General features: G+C 42.9%; 1 protein-coding gene across 3 annotated transcripts; it reads right to left on the reverse strand.

The window, feature by feature from the left end:
* INSIG2 (insulin induced gene 2) lies at positions 1,755–14,939 on the reverse strand. 3 transcript variants are annotated; one of them, XM_021399346.1, is made up of 7 exons: positions 14,824–14,909; positions 13,057–13,104; positions 10,561–10,731; positions 7,771–7,895; positions 5,615–5,781; positions 5,231–5,330; positions 1,755–4,769 (listed from the first exon to the last, which is right to left on the reverse strand). In XM_021399346.1, exons 4-7 carry the CDS (start codon positions 7,867–7,869, stop codon positions 4,728–4,730), a joined length of 408 nt encoding a protein of 135 aa, XP_021255021.1. In that variant the 5' UTR covers positions 7,870–7,895; positions 10,561–10,731; positions 13,057–13,104; positions 14,824–14,909; the 3' UTR covers positions 1,755–4,727. The 3 variants fall into 3 exon arrangements, with proteins under 3 accessions (XP_021255021.1, XP_021255020.1, XP_021255019.1); XM_021399345.1 differs by having other exon boundaries at positions 10,401–10,731; positions 14,824–14,907; XM_021399344.1 differs by lacking the exon at positions 13,057–13,104 and having other exon boundaries at positions 10,401–10,731; positions 14,824–14,939.

Here is a 16,696-nt window from a genome sequence, read left to right on the forward strand (position 1 = left end):
GTCTGTTTTTTCTCCCATATGCTACAGGCAAACTAGAAGTGTGTGGCAGTGCAACAGGAACTGCTCTGGCACTTCAGAAATGAAGAGCAAGAAAGGAAAACCTCAAGAAAATGCAATATGACCCTTCAGCCTGGATTTCGGCTCCTGTCAGATCAAGAAAGGATCCGTCCTTCTTCCTTGGAGCGACTTTAAGCATTCAAAGCACAAACTCCCAGTACGCAAAGTCCCTGTTTATCCTTTAATTTGAGGCTTTGTCATTTGAGTGGGGAAGGTATTCAGGACAAGGAGCCTTGTCCTGATTAGGGACCACGCTGCTCAGAGTATGACAACAGGCACTAGATCTCCACGCTGACTGTATGAAGCAATTAAGGCGGTGTTTACTATTCCACAGCAGTTAACATGCTGGACTGACCTTTCATTTACTGCTTAGCGCTCAACATTAAGCTGCAAAATTACTTATGCTCTGCATTTAGTATTGGCATCAAAACTAACAGCACTCGATAGCTATTCCCACTGCGAGACACGCGTTCCTTCTGCCAGCTGTGCGCGTAACTCTACAAGCGTTGTATTTCTTATTTAACATCACTTCCACACGTTACGTTCATCCAACCCAAAATGTAAAAAGCACTCGCAAAATGGCCAAGGTGATGCTGCTGGGAAAACTACATCCCTCTTTTGTGCGCTGGGAGAGAAGAAAGAAGGCTAGGATGCCACAGCTCCCGCAGCAGGTCCCAGCCAGATGGCAGAAGCGAAGCACGGAAGCTGTGGAGGAAAACTTCGTTTACTCTCCCAGCTGCTCCCATCGGCAGCGCTACAAAAGGAAGCACAAGATGCCTTTCAAGAGAGCTGGGTGGAATATGCTCTCGCTTGGGCAACTTTCCACTCGCAGCCACAGGCAGCGCAGGCTGAAGGACGCAGATTTTCCACTGCTCAGGGCATCGCTCTCCCAGAGAGGCTATGGGCGGCCAGCGAAGCAGCTTTGCCAGCACACACCTGAATGAACTCAGTACTAGGACTGTCTAAAATCACAGTCATTTTTATCTTCGACTGTAATGTCAGACACTTGGCATCATGCCTGTGATTCTGCCTTTTGACAGCAGTTGGGTTTTTGGGTCACGGCTTACCCCATCCAACACAAACACGGCTCTTTTCCATTTGCCTTCGTGTTGTTTCCAACTTTAAGTTCCACTGCAGCCGTACACCTGAAATACTGATGAACCTCACTTGCCCTCTTTTCACAAACTCTGCCTTGAGGTTTTTTCGTCACCCATTTCTAAACCTCTCTGTGTTACAACTTTCTGGAGGCAGAGCGATGGGCACGGAACGGATGATCAGCAAATACTTAGCATTCCATTCACAGCCAGACCAGAACACTAATAAACACAAATACATTATTACAGGATTCCCTGCCATCAGTGGTGGTTTGTGGTTTTTTTTCCCCCATGTTCTCAAGGACTATTTTAATCTGAATCTTCTGTATTGCAACTGAAGTTATCTGGTTTGTTTTCCCCTAGCTCCAATACTCCCACTGCGGATTCAAAAGGACCAATTGTCCAAGGCAGTTCAGTGTGCTAATTACAACCGTATCTCTGCCCCTTTGATCATCCATTCCTTTCTTAGTGCTTCCAGACAGGTGCTTTGTGGGACCAATGTGCCAGCTCAGGGATCAAAACTACTACAAGATTGCTGATAGAAGACAACTCAGTGTATTTTTTTAAAAAATCAATAGCATTTAAAATAAGAAACCTATCAAACAAGGTTATAATTGTATTTAATGCACATTTTGCTTTTAACAGCAATTTGCCAGTTTAAACAGCATAGAGCTTACAACGCTTAATTAGTGAAGAGGTTACAGTGCTTATAAAGTTGTATCTAAAATATACCTTATTTATTCTCTATCGAACAACATTTTAAAGACAGTCTATAATTACATGCTATACAGTAGCAGCATGTTCACACCACTACAGTTAAGGCCGTGTCTGCATTCTCATCTTGGACCTTTTTCAGGGTTTGAACACATCAGCCATAAAATTACAATGCAGTCTGAAAAAAACGACACATCCAAGATCTCAATCTTGTATCAACTTTAGTCAAACAACAATAAAAAATAAAACACATGTAATAAAGGACCCCACCCAAACGTATTTTGGATGACTGCTGCCTTTGCAAGACATGCTCCAAATTTCCAAAATGAAATTTCAAAGAAGGTAATTGACAGCACAGTCTAACCAGGTTCAGGTAATCTGAGTGCAAAGTGCTTTAAAGTGTGTGCCACAAATGCACAATAACCACTTCTCACATACTGCACACGTTTTAACATACGCAAGGCTTCTGTGTAACTGTTCAGACTGGCAGGTAAAAGCAGCTCTATCACCAAGTGACTAACGAAGATGACTCGTCTCCAGTTGCACACACTTACTGGTCACGCTGAAAGCCAACTGTTCGCCAAGTCAGCACGCTGGCTACTGAGGTACCGTGTTTTTCTCTAGTTAGGATAAGAAACACCAACACCTGAATTTTTATGCCACTCGTACCTTGATAGTCCATGAAGGACTCACCACGCTGCCTACCAAGATGAAACCATTTGTTCAAGTGGAGAAGGCAGATCGGGCCAAATACTGTACAGAAAGGACAAGTTTTTTTTCTTAGTGGGATGCCAGAGCCCGCCTAAGGAAACTCACCTTCACGCCCAGAAGGTTTCTTTCTGTTATTCACTAAATGATTTTTATTATCACATGGTCTGATTAAAAGAAAATCTCCAGTCAGGAACCTAGTGAAACATGTTCTACCTCAGTTTAAAGTAAAGAGCATTTGCAAGTGCTTCCTTGAGCTGTTACCAAATGTCAGAGTGCTTTTTGGTGTAGAACTGTCAAGGAACCTTAAGAAGCTAATGGAAGAGTAGAGCTGCAGAACCAAGCTCCAAGAACTAAGTACATCATTTGATTGTTTTTACACTTTTCCAATCGATAAATTTTCGTTTTCATGGCCAGCGTTTTTGGAAGCACTCTAGTGCATACTCCTCAGAATAAGCGTGTAAGACTGAAAAAGAGTTTCCTATTTCAAGCTTTGTGTACAATGCTTACACACATTTATGAATAAAAACTTGTCTAAACATCTAATTGTTCTTTGGACCAACTCCAGTCTCCTTAGGTGACTGTAACATTTCTTATAAACCTTTCATAGAAGATTTAAAATATACACTTCAAGACAAACAATTAACCAACACATTAAAACAACACTGACACAGAAATAGGAGGAAAACAAAGCAGAGACATTTCACACCAAATTCACTGCTGGCATGGGCAGGCAGAATCCTCTTCAAGCCTCCTTTCTGCCTTCTTGCACTGTTGCTTTTGTCTCAGGATCTTAAAAGGGAGCTGCCAAGCCAACATGAAGAAATTCCATGTATGCCCATGACCACGGGTCACACTAAAGTCCTTCATGAGAAGAGAACAGATTTAGCACATGGCCTGTTTCAGCTTTGTCCTGTCAGACTTTCTGTGCATAGGCACCTGTAAAGTAAGGATAACAGTACCCTTCTACTTCAGAAAGCTGCTATGAGAAAAAAAAAAAATATGTATTTGAGTGCCTGGGCCACAGTCACAGCAGTAAGGGCTACATCAGTACCTAAAATACAGCCTTTGTCTCCCCTGCAAACAGAACAGGGAAAAGACAACAACTATCAGGAACAACATTGGTAATGGAGGTCTTTCTGACACTATATGGTAGTGGCTGATTTAGTTCAGCAGAATAAAGTTTCATAATAAAAAACTCCTAACGTTTCCCAACCCCCTGCCATGGGTTGGTTGCCACCCACCAGCTCGGGCTGCCCAGACCCCATCCAACCTGGCCCTGAACTCCTTCAGGGATGGGGCATCCACAGCTTCTGCGGGCAGCCCGTTTCTGCACCTTCCCACCCTCTTAAGTAAAAATGAACTGAACAGCATCCTGTTACTCAATACAAAAAGTAACTTCAGAGAGCTTGTCCATATCTGATGATGGTCCAACACAAATCCATATCCAAGCATGTACATTGTTTGTTCCAGGGGAAAACGAGCAAAGAATTTCCAGCCTCAGTTTCCATTTCTGTGCTCTGGATATGTGATACTGCACACAGATCACAAACAAATGAAATGATACAGCAATAACCCACACAATTCATATTAAGCCTCCTCATCTGTGATGTGATTAAGAATAATAGTGCGTTAATAGGCAGAAATCAGTTACTTATTGCATCAAGGCCCACTTGCAATCCATGAATTTCTTAGATGTATTACTAGCTATGATCGTGTAAAGAGAAGCTCTTCACTCCTAAGTCTGAATCCCATACTTTTCACTGAGCTGTTAAGAACAAATTCCTCAAAACTTTCAAGATAAAGTGAAGCAGAAGTTGCAGCTACAGAAACATAGTGCAAAGGTTCAGTTTGGCACTGCAACGTTACGGACAGACAAGAAGTTATGGTAAACTCAGTTTAGATTTGGAAAAAAAGAATCCTATAATTGAACCAACATTATCAAATGTATTGCATACTATTGTAACTTCACAGTAATCAAAAATCAGACATTAAGGTTTCTATAGAAGCAGCAATCACAGATTGCAGTAAAATATACCACTGAAGGGGAAAAAAAATTGCATTTTGGCAATTTCGTCGTCAAGTGTTCCTTATGCTCCTCCAACAGTCATTTGTCAGATATTTTCCTGTTTAAAAGGTGCATATTGTTGCTCCTCAGTCCTCGTGAGACTTCTCTGCAATGACTTTGCATTCATACTGAAAAACAGAATTTGGCAAAACAAAAATAATTATGTAAATAACTAATAAAAAAGAATGCTACAAAGGGGAATTTTCTACAACGTAAGTCATGAAATAGCTCAGCTTACTACTTCACCCAGTTATGTTTGGTCTCCCTAAGTTCTGTGCAAACAATGCTGGCTGTGATTTTTGTCCCTGTGAGCAGCAGAAATAGTACAGACTCAGGAGTGGCTTCTCCCCAAACACTGGTATTCTCATTTAGCTCCTGAGATAACAAAGTATGCACCAGAGCATACAGAGCAAAGCAATTGGCTGTGCTCTGATTAGAAGCACTGATAGCTCACTAACTAGATCAAAAAGCAACAATTACCAGTTTGTACCTTATCCCACATCCCCAGTTCAAGTAACTGATTGGTATGTACAAGGAAGCACTGACACGTAGATTAATAGAAGGCAGTCAGTCCTCCCTCCCCACTTACCATTGCCAGCTGCCTGCCAATATTGCCCATAGTTATTCCACCAGCAAAAAATATACATGGCAACCAGGAACGGACATAAAGGAAATCTGGAGATGTGTATCTGCAAAAGAACAGTTTTTCAGCTCAAACTTGTGTCATATATAAAGGAGAGGTCTTCAATCACAGGAAACAAATCTACAGACTTAAATAAGAGGACACTTCAACTCAAAATAAGCAACTCCCCGCTAAAGGTCTCAGTACAGAGCTTTCACAGATTTATTTTATGCTCCAAATTAAGTTCTGTCTGTTTTAGAAATCATGTCAGATTCAGCCCCTTCAGTTATTCTGACTTTATATTACAGGTTCAGGATACTACTAGTTAGCCTCAAAGAAAGAAATACTTACTGATAAACTCCATTGTAGACCAGAAGCTGTGACACCAACGTGGCCAGGAAAGCAATTCCTACTCCAAGACCAAAGCCACTTCGTGATCTATCAAATGTCCACCACAGTCCAATCGACAGGGCTGCTAACGTGAGAGACAACTGGATATTGTTGGCAAAATCCACTTTCTGTGTTAATTGTTAAGGAAAAGTTGGGAAATACCAAATGCAAATGCAAAGCAGTTTTCTTCGTTTTGTTCATCGTATTTTAACGTAATAGTTGTTCCCACCAAAATAAAATACAGCACTAGCTCAATCTGTCATCACACAGCTATAATGAATAAGGAAATAAGCCTTGTAAATGTTGCCAGCATATCAGGAAACTAACAACTTAGGACTCTTCTTCATGTTTTTAGGGTCTTAGTACTGTAAAAGAGCAAAGACTATTACCTACCAAATAACACTATAGTTTTAGATGCACAAAAAATGCACATTACTGCTCAGAATAAGGACTTTCCATCCTTACCTGGTCCTTTATTACACTGTGCAAGAAATCTTATGCCTACCATTACACTCCTTTGAATGGCAGAGATTTACTGGAGAAAAAAAAAGATACTCAGCACTCTTTCTTCTGTTATGTTTAAATTACATGGTAGTTTGCATTCAGCAAAACGATAAGTGCTTTCTTTAAAATGAAATTTAGATAATCTTACTGTGAAAGTACTCAACACTGAAAATCAGTTTTTACAAAACCTGCAATAAATGCTGCAGTCACTCCCGATACATTTGTGTTGTTTCACCTCCTTCAAAATGTTTTGGAAATACTAACTCATCCTCTCTATTTGTTTCCAAAACAGATTATTAAAAACGAAGCTGTCAAGTTTCGTAAGACTGAAAGCAAATCTGTGGGTTGACAACATAAAATCACTGCCCTATTTTCTCACAAAGGCCTGGAGAGAACTACGGGAAATTAGAAAGAAATTCAACTAATAAGTAAAATTAATGAATTACAGGATAAAAAATTAATAGCGTCAGAAAAAAAACATCAAATGAACAAAAACCACACCAAACATGGTGATGTGCAGAGCTAGTAATGAACTGAAAAGGCAGCTTTCTGGGAGAGCTGTCAAAGAGGAAACACATACAGTAAATAAATGATATTCTGGAATATGTGCAACAGCTGTTAGAAAACTGCAAGGTTTGTTGCAAATAACTCGAACCACGCAAAGAAACGCTGTCAACTCCCTCACATTTCTTCAAAGCAGCAAAGTTCTGTTTGCTCACAGAGCAGGTAGAGCCCAAGGTTGGTGAGAGCCACAGGACTATAATAACAAACCTTTGACAAAAAAAAAAAAACAAACAAGGTTTGCAAGAGAACACCACGAATGACTCAACCTCGACAGCTCCAGCTTGTCTGGCCATGCTGGATCGGTTTTGCTCCCACAAACCATCCTAGCAACAACAACAGAAATATCCAAGGGCCACCTCAGTAAGAGCTCTGTCAGCAATCACATCATTCACCGAACCTGTGCTCTCTTCCTGGGAATCAGGAAATTCAGTAGCACAGAATCAGAAACTTCTCAGCACTCCCACCACAAATTTCTGCTGTGTTGGAGCTGACAGTGAAAGGAATGAGTTCCAGAGACCATAAATTTTCTTTCAAATCAGTTTATACCACAGGAAAGGTAACTATCCTCTCAGCATCTCATTTGTGGAATGGGGTAACAACACTTGAAAAATGCAGTGTGCAGTCCTGGTATTACTTGGTCCTAACTCTCCCCCACTCTTTACAAAGTGCACATGCTTCACTGATGACCTCAAGACTGGGCTTCAACCTTTAACTACAGCGTTAAAAGAACATCAAACCTTGAAATTAAAGCATTTTTTCTGTAATACATATCATGTAAGCATTTCCCTGCACTTAATTTGTCAGAGAAAATAAAGACTAAAAGAGAAAGCCCAGTGTTGAGGGATTTCTAACAGAAAGGCTTTTCTGAACAAAACAGATGAGACCATCTCCAATAACACTATGAAAGTTTAACACTAAGACATATTCTGCTTTTCCTTTGCGAACACGCTGCACATTACATTTTTAACAACTCATGATGAGTGACGACATAGGTTTCCAGTAAAACAAAGCTTATTTCTTATCGCCAGTTTCATGGGAATACAGGATACAGCGCTGGCATGATTTATTCCCACAAAGACTGCCACACATCGCATCACACTGGACCATTCTCTCTTAAATTTATGTGGCTCTCCCAGATGTCTGTCCATGCATGGGTACAATAACCCAATCACAGCTGTGGAAACATGAAAGAAAAAAAGCAAGAGAAGTTAAAGCACTGGCAATATTTAACTAAAACAGAGACTACCCTGACTTTGACAATTACTGTAACCAGAACAAATCTGTCAAGCATACACGATACAACACACACTGAAACAAAACAAAACAAGCAGTAATTTCAACAATTTCATGATTTTAACAAGCCCTGTGGAACTGTTCAGCAGCATCTTCAGGCACAGCAGAAGTAGTAAGACTGAGCCAACTGGAGAGAATCAAAGAGCTGTGCGCCCTACCAGAATCTGCGCTCAACTGAGTTCAAAAAGAGCAGCAATAGCTCGCAGGCTGGCACTTCTGAAAACCCCCATATCAAATGTACACGTTAAAGTAGCTGCAAAGGAAACACACCACAGTAAGGGCGGAGTGTGGTCTGTAACATCAGTATTTTGTGTTGTCTTCTGTTGTTTTACAAGCAGTTTTTGTTTGGATAATGTTTTTCTTTTCTTCAATGCTACTATGAAGGCTCGAGGAAGAGAGAAAGCCATTAGTCCACAGTAGCTGTTGAATGCAGGCAGCAAACAGGACTTCCAACCCCAGGGAACTGCTCTTTGAACATTTCTCCCTAAATTTATTCTGTACTGCAGTTGCAGCTAAAAAGACTGCTACCAACACAGCTGAGGATTAACACTGTTGCTTAATGTTAAACTGGTGCTGCAGGAGGGAGGCAGAGACTGAGAAATTGGTATGGACTGTAATACCCTGTTTGGCATGCTTTTACAGGTGTGTAATGGCAAATGCTCTTTATTTTGCCAGAGAGGAAGCTGATCTCCAGTATGCAGGAAAATAAATCATGAGTAAAGCTAGAAAGGAAAACAAATCCTCCATGAGCAATTTTCTTGCCAAAGACCAAACTGATGACTAATAACAGGGAAGAATGAAAGGGCATCTCTGAAAGCAGCCTCCATCGCCATTGATTGTAAATACGTAAAATACCTTTATTTTGTTCACTACAATGAACCACACTGCAAAGAAATGTTCGTGTCAGTTCCAGGAAGGCTGTACAAGTAAAAAATGGTAACAAAGCAGATTAATTATCACCATTTACCATAGAGATTGCCTGCATGTAAGCTAGCAGAGGGGATGAGGAAAGAAAATGAAAGAAAAGTCTGATAATGAAAGAGAAACAACTCAAGTTTACCAAGAGTCACTCCAGCTGGGAAAAATCAATTAAGCTCTATCTTTAAATCAGGTGGTTTCAAAGCAAGTAGCGCAAATACCTAGCAAGTGACTGCATATAACAAACAATATCCAGTCTTGCCATCAAAGCCACCAACACATGAGAAGCCTTTCAACTTCCCTGTACATAAAATATCATTACTTCACCAGACATGTTTGTCTGGACCGATGGATTCAGAGAGCTACTTGGAGGATTTCCTTTCAAATCAATTTCCTCTGGGAAAATACGATATCTGGGCTGTAGCATTTCAACAAGCTATCAAAAGGAGAGCAATTAGATGAGTAGGAAAATAATAAACTTACACATTACCATCAGCAAAACAGTGATATCAACTCAAAAGCTCATTTATTGACTCACATTGATACCCAGAGAAGTGAGCTTCTCAATCTTATCAACACTATCTCCAGGAAGATATTGCCTTTACTGTGAATGTTCACTAAATCAGAATCCCCCAATCCTGGCTGCTAAAAATATTCCCTTAGTGAAGTATAGAACTGACTCGTGATCAATGATCTTCACAGCCATGCAGAAAGCCCAACCCCATCATACTTGTAACACGGAATACTCCTCTTGATACTTGAAGATGAAAGAAAATGGGCTATTTCTTACTACCTACAGCAGACAACTCACTTAAACCAGCTCCCACACCACAGAGAAAAGCCTCTGCTTTCTAAACGATCAAGGGAGAAACAGAGCATGTTCACATCATCTGGCCTGATACACAAATCTAACTGAGGTGCTCTGTGCTGTAATGTGCTGCTACAACTGCACACGTATCTTGCCTGAACTCCCTGGGAAGCAGTCAGGTCTCTGAGTCTTACAGAGATAAAGCAACGCCTCAAACTGAACTGAGAAACAAATGGAAAGCTGGAACACAAAATGGAGCATTACTCAGGGTGCTTCACTGTGCTTGAAGCAAGCTGCAGCGTGCAGCACCATCTGATAAATCCAGTGCCTGCAGAGCACACTGCTGTAATCCAGCCCCGAAGTTGCACATGGCATCACCTTTTAAAGCCTAATAAAACTGTACTCTAACCCAGCAGAAAAAGAAAAGTTTGCATTCTGCTAACAATATTACAGTGTAGCAAGTTAACAGAGCAAGAATTTTTGGATACAGGTATGCCTATCTGTGAATGTTCAGGGAGGTCAGGATAGCAACAGAAAGAGCAATGTTCCTGGAAGACACATTTTCAACTATCCCATCTTTCACATGAAGGTTTTCCTAACTAGAACTCCCTATCCGACCTTTCATCTCCATGCCAGGCATATGTACACGACTGAACTTACCTGACGCTGTGCCACAGCAAGGTGGGACCCACCAAGCTGAGGAGAAGATGCTCGTGATCACATCAGGGGGGAAGAGAGTAACGTTTCTCTGGATCTGAAGCAAGTTTAACACTAATGCAAGAAATACGCCAATAAAAAACAGCACTATACCACGAATTACCAAATTCATGCCACGACTGGTTACAGATGAAATGTATGGACCACACTTTTTTGGTAATGTTGGCATTGCATCATTTTCCGCCATGACTTCTTATGCTCTCAGAGACATCCGACAGGCTCACTGGGGAGGATTCACTTGTAATTGGTATTTCAATTAGGAGACACCCAAACCCTGAAAAATAATAAAACAAGGGTGAAAAATACAGATATAAGAAACATATATATTTCTCCTAAACAAAATGGAGATATTTTGCTGAATTTTCCTGAAGAGACAATTAGTTCTTTGAGAGCAGAACCGACCAAAAATGCCTTATGAAGAAAACAAGTTTTACAAAGAGCTGTCCACTAAGAGACAATGCAGGATGGGATAGGTAGGAATCAAAACCACTGCGATGAGAGAAACAAAACTGATATCAGGTGGGAGATAGGCTTGCCTCATAGCAACAATAAATTTTGTTTTGCTACCCTCCTTTAGACAACAACTGGAGATTATGTAATTCAGAAGCACATAACACAACCCTCAGCTTCAGGACAGCCAGAGGAGTTCATAGATCTCTCCTCTTGAAGAGAAGCCAGAAAATGTTTCTCAACTGGACTGCGAGTTCTGAGAAATACATTTCAGGATGGAGTCAAAATTTCAGCAATCCCACAGCGCATCAACTTGTGTAACCTCAGATACAGAGCAAGTAACTTGGCTAGCTGGAGAACACACGTTTTGTAAAAGGTACCATACATGATTATGTACTCTGATTGTAAACAGGCACAAAAGAATCTGAGAATAAAGGGAAGAAGGAGCTCCACCTGTCCATGCCCAGGATAGCTTTCTATATGAGTAACTGCAGGCACCACGTGAATGGCAGAGCTCCCATCCCAGCCCCTCTTTTTTAAAGAAAAAAAATGCTGTCAATCAAGAGTCTTGTTATACATGGATTCAGTGTCACACTCATGTATAACAACAATTTTGATAGACAGCTTAGCCACCTGGAACCTAAAAAAAAAACAAACAAAAAAAAGCCCTGACAATGTTTTTAAATCTGAAGCTGCCAACTGGTGGCGGCTCCTGTTAACTCTTACTTATGGCCATGCAGATGGCAGAGGAGCAGAACAAGGCTGCAGCCTTCCCGTTCCATGCCAGCTGACCCATACAGACAGTGCAGAGGCTGCCCTTCACTTTTGCTGACCCAGTACCAAAAGGCAAGGGAAATACATCTGGGCTGGTTAAGACACAATAGATAGCTACAACAAAGATGCGAAGCCATGCTGCAGCATCCTCCCTCCAGCACTATTCCTTCCAAGAGGCAAAACAAAAGAGAAAAAAAAAGCGTTCAAATCACATGCAACTTCCCGCTGGCAGTTTGAGGAGGCAGCAGTCCTCCCAAAAAACACGAGATCTCTTCTGCATGGCTGCTTCTGAATGGTGTTTGTAATCACAAACACATCCTGGCGAGGCAGAGGGGGAAGAGGGCAACCAGGGTGCCTGCTTCTGAGTCAGCAGCCTGACTCACGCAGAGCATTGAGACGTCTGCAGCGGGGCTGGCATCTGCAGCACGCTTCCTTCCAGCAAAAAGGAGGTGCTCCAGCTTTTGTTTTCCCCTCCTCCGGATGGCATGGTGGTAGAGCTGAGATAATACATTTAGCCTCCAGGAAAGAAAGCAGGGAATGGCAAATAAATCACACCTTCAGCTGAGAACCTCCTCTGCCCTGGGGACTCTGCCCACTGATGATGGCAGGAATATACACAATTCTCGGGGGAAATCTTTTGAATACATGGTATCAGAGACACTTCTTATCTTGACTCTTCCTAGAAAAACACACCAAACTCCTAACTCTCCACTTTCTTCATCATCCCAACAGCTCTTGGCACTTTCTAAGCCTGACCATTCTTTTTTCTATATTGTGTGAACAGAGCTGATGTATACAATTCCAAATGTGGATCTCATGGCCTTGTACAAGAAAGTTCCCACTTTTGTGTATCTACTTAAACAAGTTCTGCTGCAGCACACAGACCACCTCTGTTTTTTTCCACTCCTATAAAGTAGTAGCTCACATGTTGTGATCCATCACTACAACTGCGTCTCTTTTCTCCTGTCAGCGGCCTGCTGTTTCTCAGTACCAGCCCCAAACCTTACCCACTGAATTTTATCCCACACATATTACTCCAACACTCAACGTCATGCAATTTTCCTCCAGGATATCCGCCCTCTTTGACCCTGCAAATGTTTCCCAACTTCCAGTCATCAGCAAATATCAATACGATAATCCGATTTTGTGCAAAGCCATCAACTAAAGCATTAAGCAAGACCAACTCAACTCCCAATCTTGGAGGAAATCTATTAATAATTTCCCTGCAGCGATTATTCCCTTATTTTATAACCATCTCTTGATATCTCCCTCTAACAAGACTATGCTTCTTGCAATTCTTTGAATACAATCGTCTCCAACTTAATTAAGAATCATCAGCTGTCCCATGTGGCACTAAGTAAAATGTTTTACTTACTCAAAAATCGATCAGATCTTACTCCTTTTTTCTTCTTTCCCTAGAATGCTGATAAACAGATAAAAGTCCAGTTTTACTCTGGCACCAGTTTCAGAATCCAAAAATGCATCTACCTTATTTCTACATTTAATATATCACTTGGCAAATATACAATTCTTAATTGTGAAGGCTTATCTAAACACAACGGGACTTTTTTATGCCAGAACACAGAATCATCATAGAATCATAGAATGGCCTGGGTTGAAAAGGACCTCGAAGATCACCTAGTTTCAACCCCCCCCGCTGTGTGCAGGGTTGCCAACCAGTAGATCAGGCTGCCCAGAGCCACATCCAGCCTTGAGGATGGGTTGCTGCCTTTTATACAGCCCCTGCAGCTACAGTCATTCGAGGCACTGCAGACTCCAGTGAGACTTCTACTACGAGGCAAACAGCCCTATCGGCACAAGGACACTTGTGGTGGGCACATGCCAATGAACGTGCTTAGAACAAGTAACGCCACATCTCCAATTAGTATGACGCAGTGACTTCTGCCCTGGTTTCTCACTGTACACATGTTTTTCCCATTTATTCTATTACAGATTCTGAATTTTCTCTGCTCACTGGCTTCTGGCATACCACAAACAGAGAAACTGAGGAGAAAAGAAAGGCAACTGCTGACCAAACCCAATGTCAGGGTTCTTCGCGGCCTCTGGCAGCCCAGATTTAAGATTGTCAAGCACAGCACACACTTGCACATCGAAGTATTTACTGCTGCCTCCTTTCAAGTAGATGGAAATTAAGATTTCTAAAGACATCAACTCCTTCTAGGCTGGGAGCTGGTGTGCGTGCGGATGGGTGAGCCAGTCTGCCTCCATTCAAGCCCTGTATTTTGCACAGGGTTTCCATTCAGATGGAATACCCCATCTATGGAACCAGCACTATTTCTGAGCCTTTGCCTCTGGGGAACAAATATTCAAATCTACAGAAGCACTCAGGAAGCTACAGGCTTGGCACTTTTACCAAGTTTCTGCTTCATTTTCCCTCTATGGTGGCACACAGCCCCAACCCAAGCTCTTTAGCATACCAAACATACCAGCTGAGAGGGCTAGGTATGGCCTGCAGGGCAACTGCATGACGTCAGGCCTGACACAGAGTTAACAAGAAAACTATCACTCCTGACTTTTTAAAACACTCAGTCACTTCACCAGTTTTTAATTAAAACATCCTTCCTGCAAATACTCCCCAGCATTCCGCGTGCTCATGAAGAGCTTTCTGTTGGCTCACCACGCTTCTAGCCCAATAAGCAGCACTATGAACAGCTCAGCATAGCGGGAGCCAAGAAAGAAGGGATGTATTGCAGCAGGTGGTGAAACAACGGGACACCACCACCACCACCTGTGCCATAGGAGAGGCAAGGAGCCCGGCAGCACCAACCCCTCCTCACTGCACGGGGCTGGGCAGCCCACCGCCCGGACACGACGGCAGGCACCTGCGGGCAGCCCCGACGCCTCCCAAGCACGGTACGAGGGGCAGCCGCGCAACAGGGCGCAGCCCGCAGGCAGCAGGCCTGGCTGAGGGCTCGGCGCTCCCCGGGGGCAGGGGGGCCTGTCCCTGCGGCAGCTCCAACCCGAGCCTCTCCGTGCTGTCCCCTCCCTCAGCGGCCGCACCCCGCCGAGCCCCGCGCACCCCCCATCCTCAGCTCTGAGCCGCCCTCCGCCTCGGCCTCCGCCCGGCCCAACCACCCCCCCTCGGCGCGGGCGCTGCCGCCGCCGCAGCCCCGGCACTCACTCGGCCTCCGCCATCTTCTCCTCCCGCGCCAGTCCCCGCCCAAGCGCAGCCTGCGCAGCCTCCCGCCGGCGGGGGCGGGCCGGGCCGGGCGCTCCGAGTGCCAGCCCGCGGGGCGGGGGGCCCTGAGGCGCCGGGGAGCGGCGTGCCTGCGGAGCGCAGTGGTTGCGTTCCCTCAGCCGGGGGCCATAAGAGTTGTAGTGTAGCCCCCTCAGGGCTCCGCCGTCCTCAGTGTCTGTTGCTCATCCAACAATGCTGCTCTGCAGCTGTATGAGGGCAAAATGCACAGAACGGAGAAACCAGCTGCTGCCCGCCTCCCCCGAGTGTTTCACTTCTTCCTAAGTAAAAGCGTGAAGTGTAAAATTAGAGTTTACAGGTGCTGGTCGAAAGTAATGTGCGGGCAGAGTGAGGAGAGGAGTAAATAATCCAAAATTCAGCGGTGGTTAAACTGTACAACGCTACTGTGTGTGTGGGAATGGGTTACCAAAACAAATGGAAGGAGGTGGGCCTTGGGCTTTCTGTGGCATGGTTACACGGCAAATTGCAGGAGCAGAAACGTGGAAGATAAAATACTTGCTTCTCAGCTAATGCTGCTCGCCCGAGTCCAGCTGTCTCGAGCACCTGACTCTGCGGAGAGTTGCACATGTGCTTAACTTTATTGATTAGGGCAAAAAGAGACACAGCTCATTACTCCAGAAACCACATTTTCATCACCAATTTGTGGTCTCTCAGGAGGAAGGCGCAGTGCGAAGCAGGCAACAGTCTGCTTTAACCTTTCTTCACAAATAGATAAAGCATAACAATAAAAAAAATAGCATTTATTGCACACGTGGGGAGATATATAAGAGAATAGTGCTGCTGAATTAATTCATTATTAAATTTATTTCTGCATCATATTTATTATTTTTCCCTGCCAAACTTTTTCTATTCTCACTGCACTGATATTTAATACAATTTATTTTAAAATGTTTGTACACAGCCTTCGTCCAGGCTTAGTGTTTCACTGCAAACACTTTGGTGAGCTCTCCATATTCCCAGGCTCATTCACAGCGGTGCAGTGCACTGCAGTTCCCATTTCCAGCCCTTGGTTAATGCTTGGGTTGGATGAAATTTGTTGCTGTGTTTACTACAGCGGTATCTTTAGTGATAACTGCAGTTTCTCTGTGCTGATATGTTCTGAGAAACACTGTCCCAAAACACAGATAAACTCAGAGTATATGGATCCGCTGTAGACATAAGAAAAATGGGAAAGGAAGAGATTTACAGCAGCAGAAACTCACTGTGGTTTAGATGAGCAATGAATTAACTTTCAGATCATTCAACTTTAGTTTTCTTCACACAGAAACAAAATCTTATTTTTCTCAGTAACTCCTACTTGCCCGAGGCAAAGCAAAGCAGACCAGAACTGCGGGTGCATGTGGGAAAGCCTGAAAACAGAAACTTGGCATACATTAAGTGTGACCATTAGAGAGGAAAGTGTGGCATTACTGAGTGGAAAGTGTAAATGATGGCTATTTTTTTCCTTCTCTAGCAATAAGTATAGCCAGGTGATGATTTGTCTGTCAATAAGATCAGGTTAGTTATAGTAGGGCCTATAAAATTACAATTCCTATAAAAAAAATAAACTGATCATATCAGAAACGTTAGCTATATTAGCAGAAAAGAATTAAAGCTAATATATGAGAAAAAAAAATAACCAGGATTGGTGTAAAACACTGCCGCTCCAGAACTTTATCAACATTGCCAATATAAGCTAAAAATAAGCTAAAGACTTAGTCCTTTACCTATCTGCTTATGCTAGAGGGTACAATGTTTGATTGCACAGAAATGAGAGGAACGTGACAAAAAAGTGAAGGAAAATGTCTGACTAGGAAAT

This window comes from Numida meleagris, chromosome 5, assembly GCF_002078875.1.
Source record: "Numida meleagris isolate 19003 breed g44 Domestic line chromosome 5, NumMel1.0, whole genome shotgun sequence".
NCBI classification, from domain to species: Eukaryota; Metazoa; Chordata; class Aves; order Galliformes; family Numididae; genus Numida; species Numida meleagris.

Excerpts from the sequence above, each read along its gene's own strand:
- INSIG2 (XM_021399344.1), bottom strand. The coding sequence starts at position 10,644 with ATGGCGGAAAATGATGCAATGCCAACATTACCAAAAAAGTGTGGTCCA. Across the intron at positions 5,782-7,770 it reads GAATAAATCATGCCAGCGCT|AAAGTGGATTTTGCCAACAA; the intron begins GTATCCTGTATT and ends CAATTAACACAG. Across the intron at positions 5,331-5,614 it reads GTCTACAATGGAGTTTATCA|ATACACATCTCCAGATTTCC; the intron begins GTAAGTATTTCT and ends GTTCTTTTGCAG.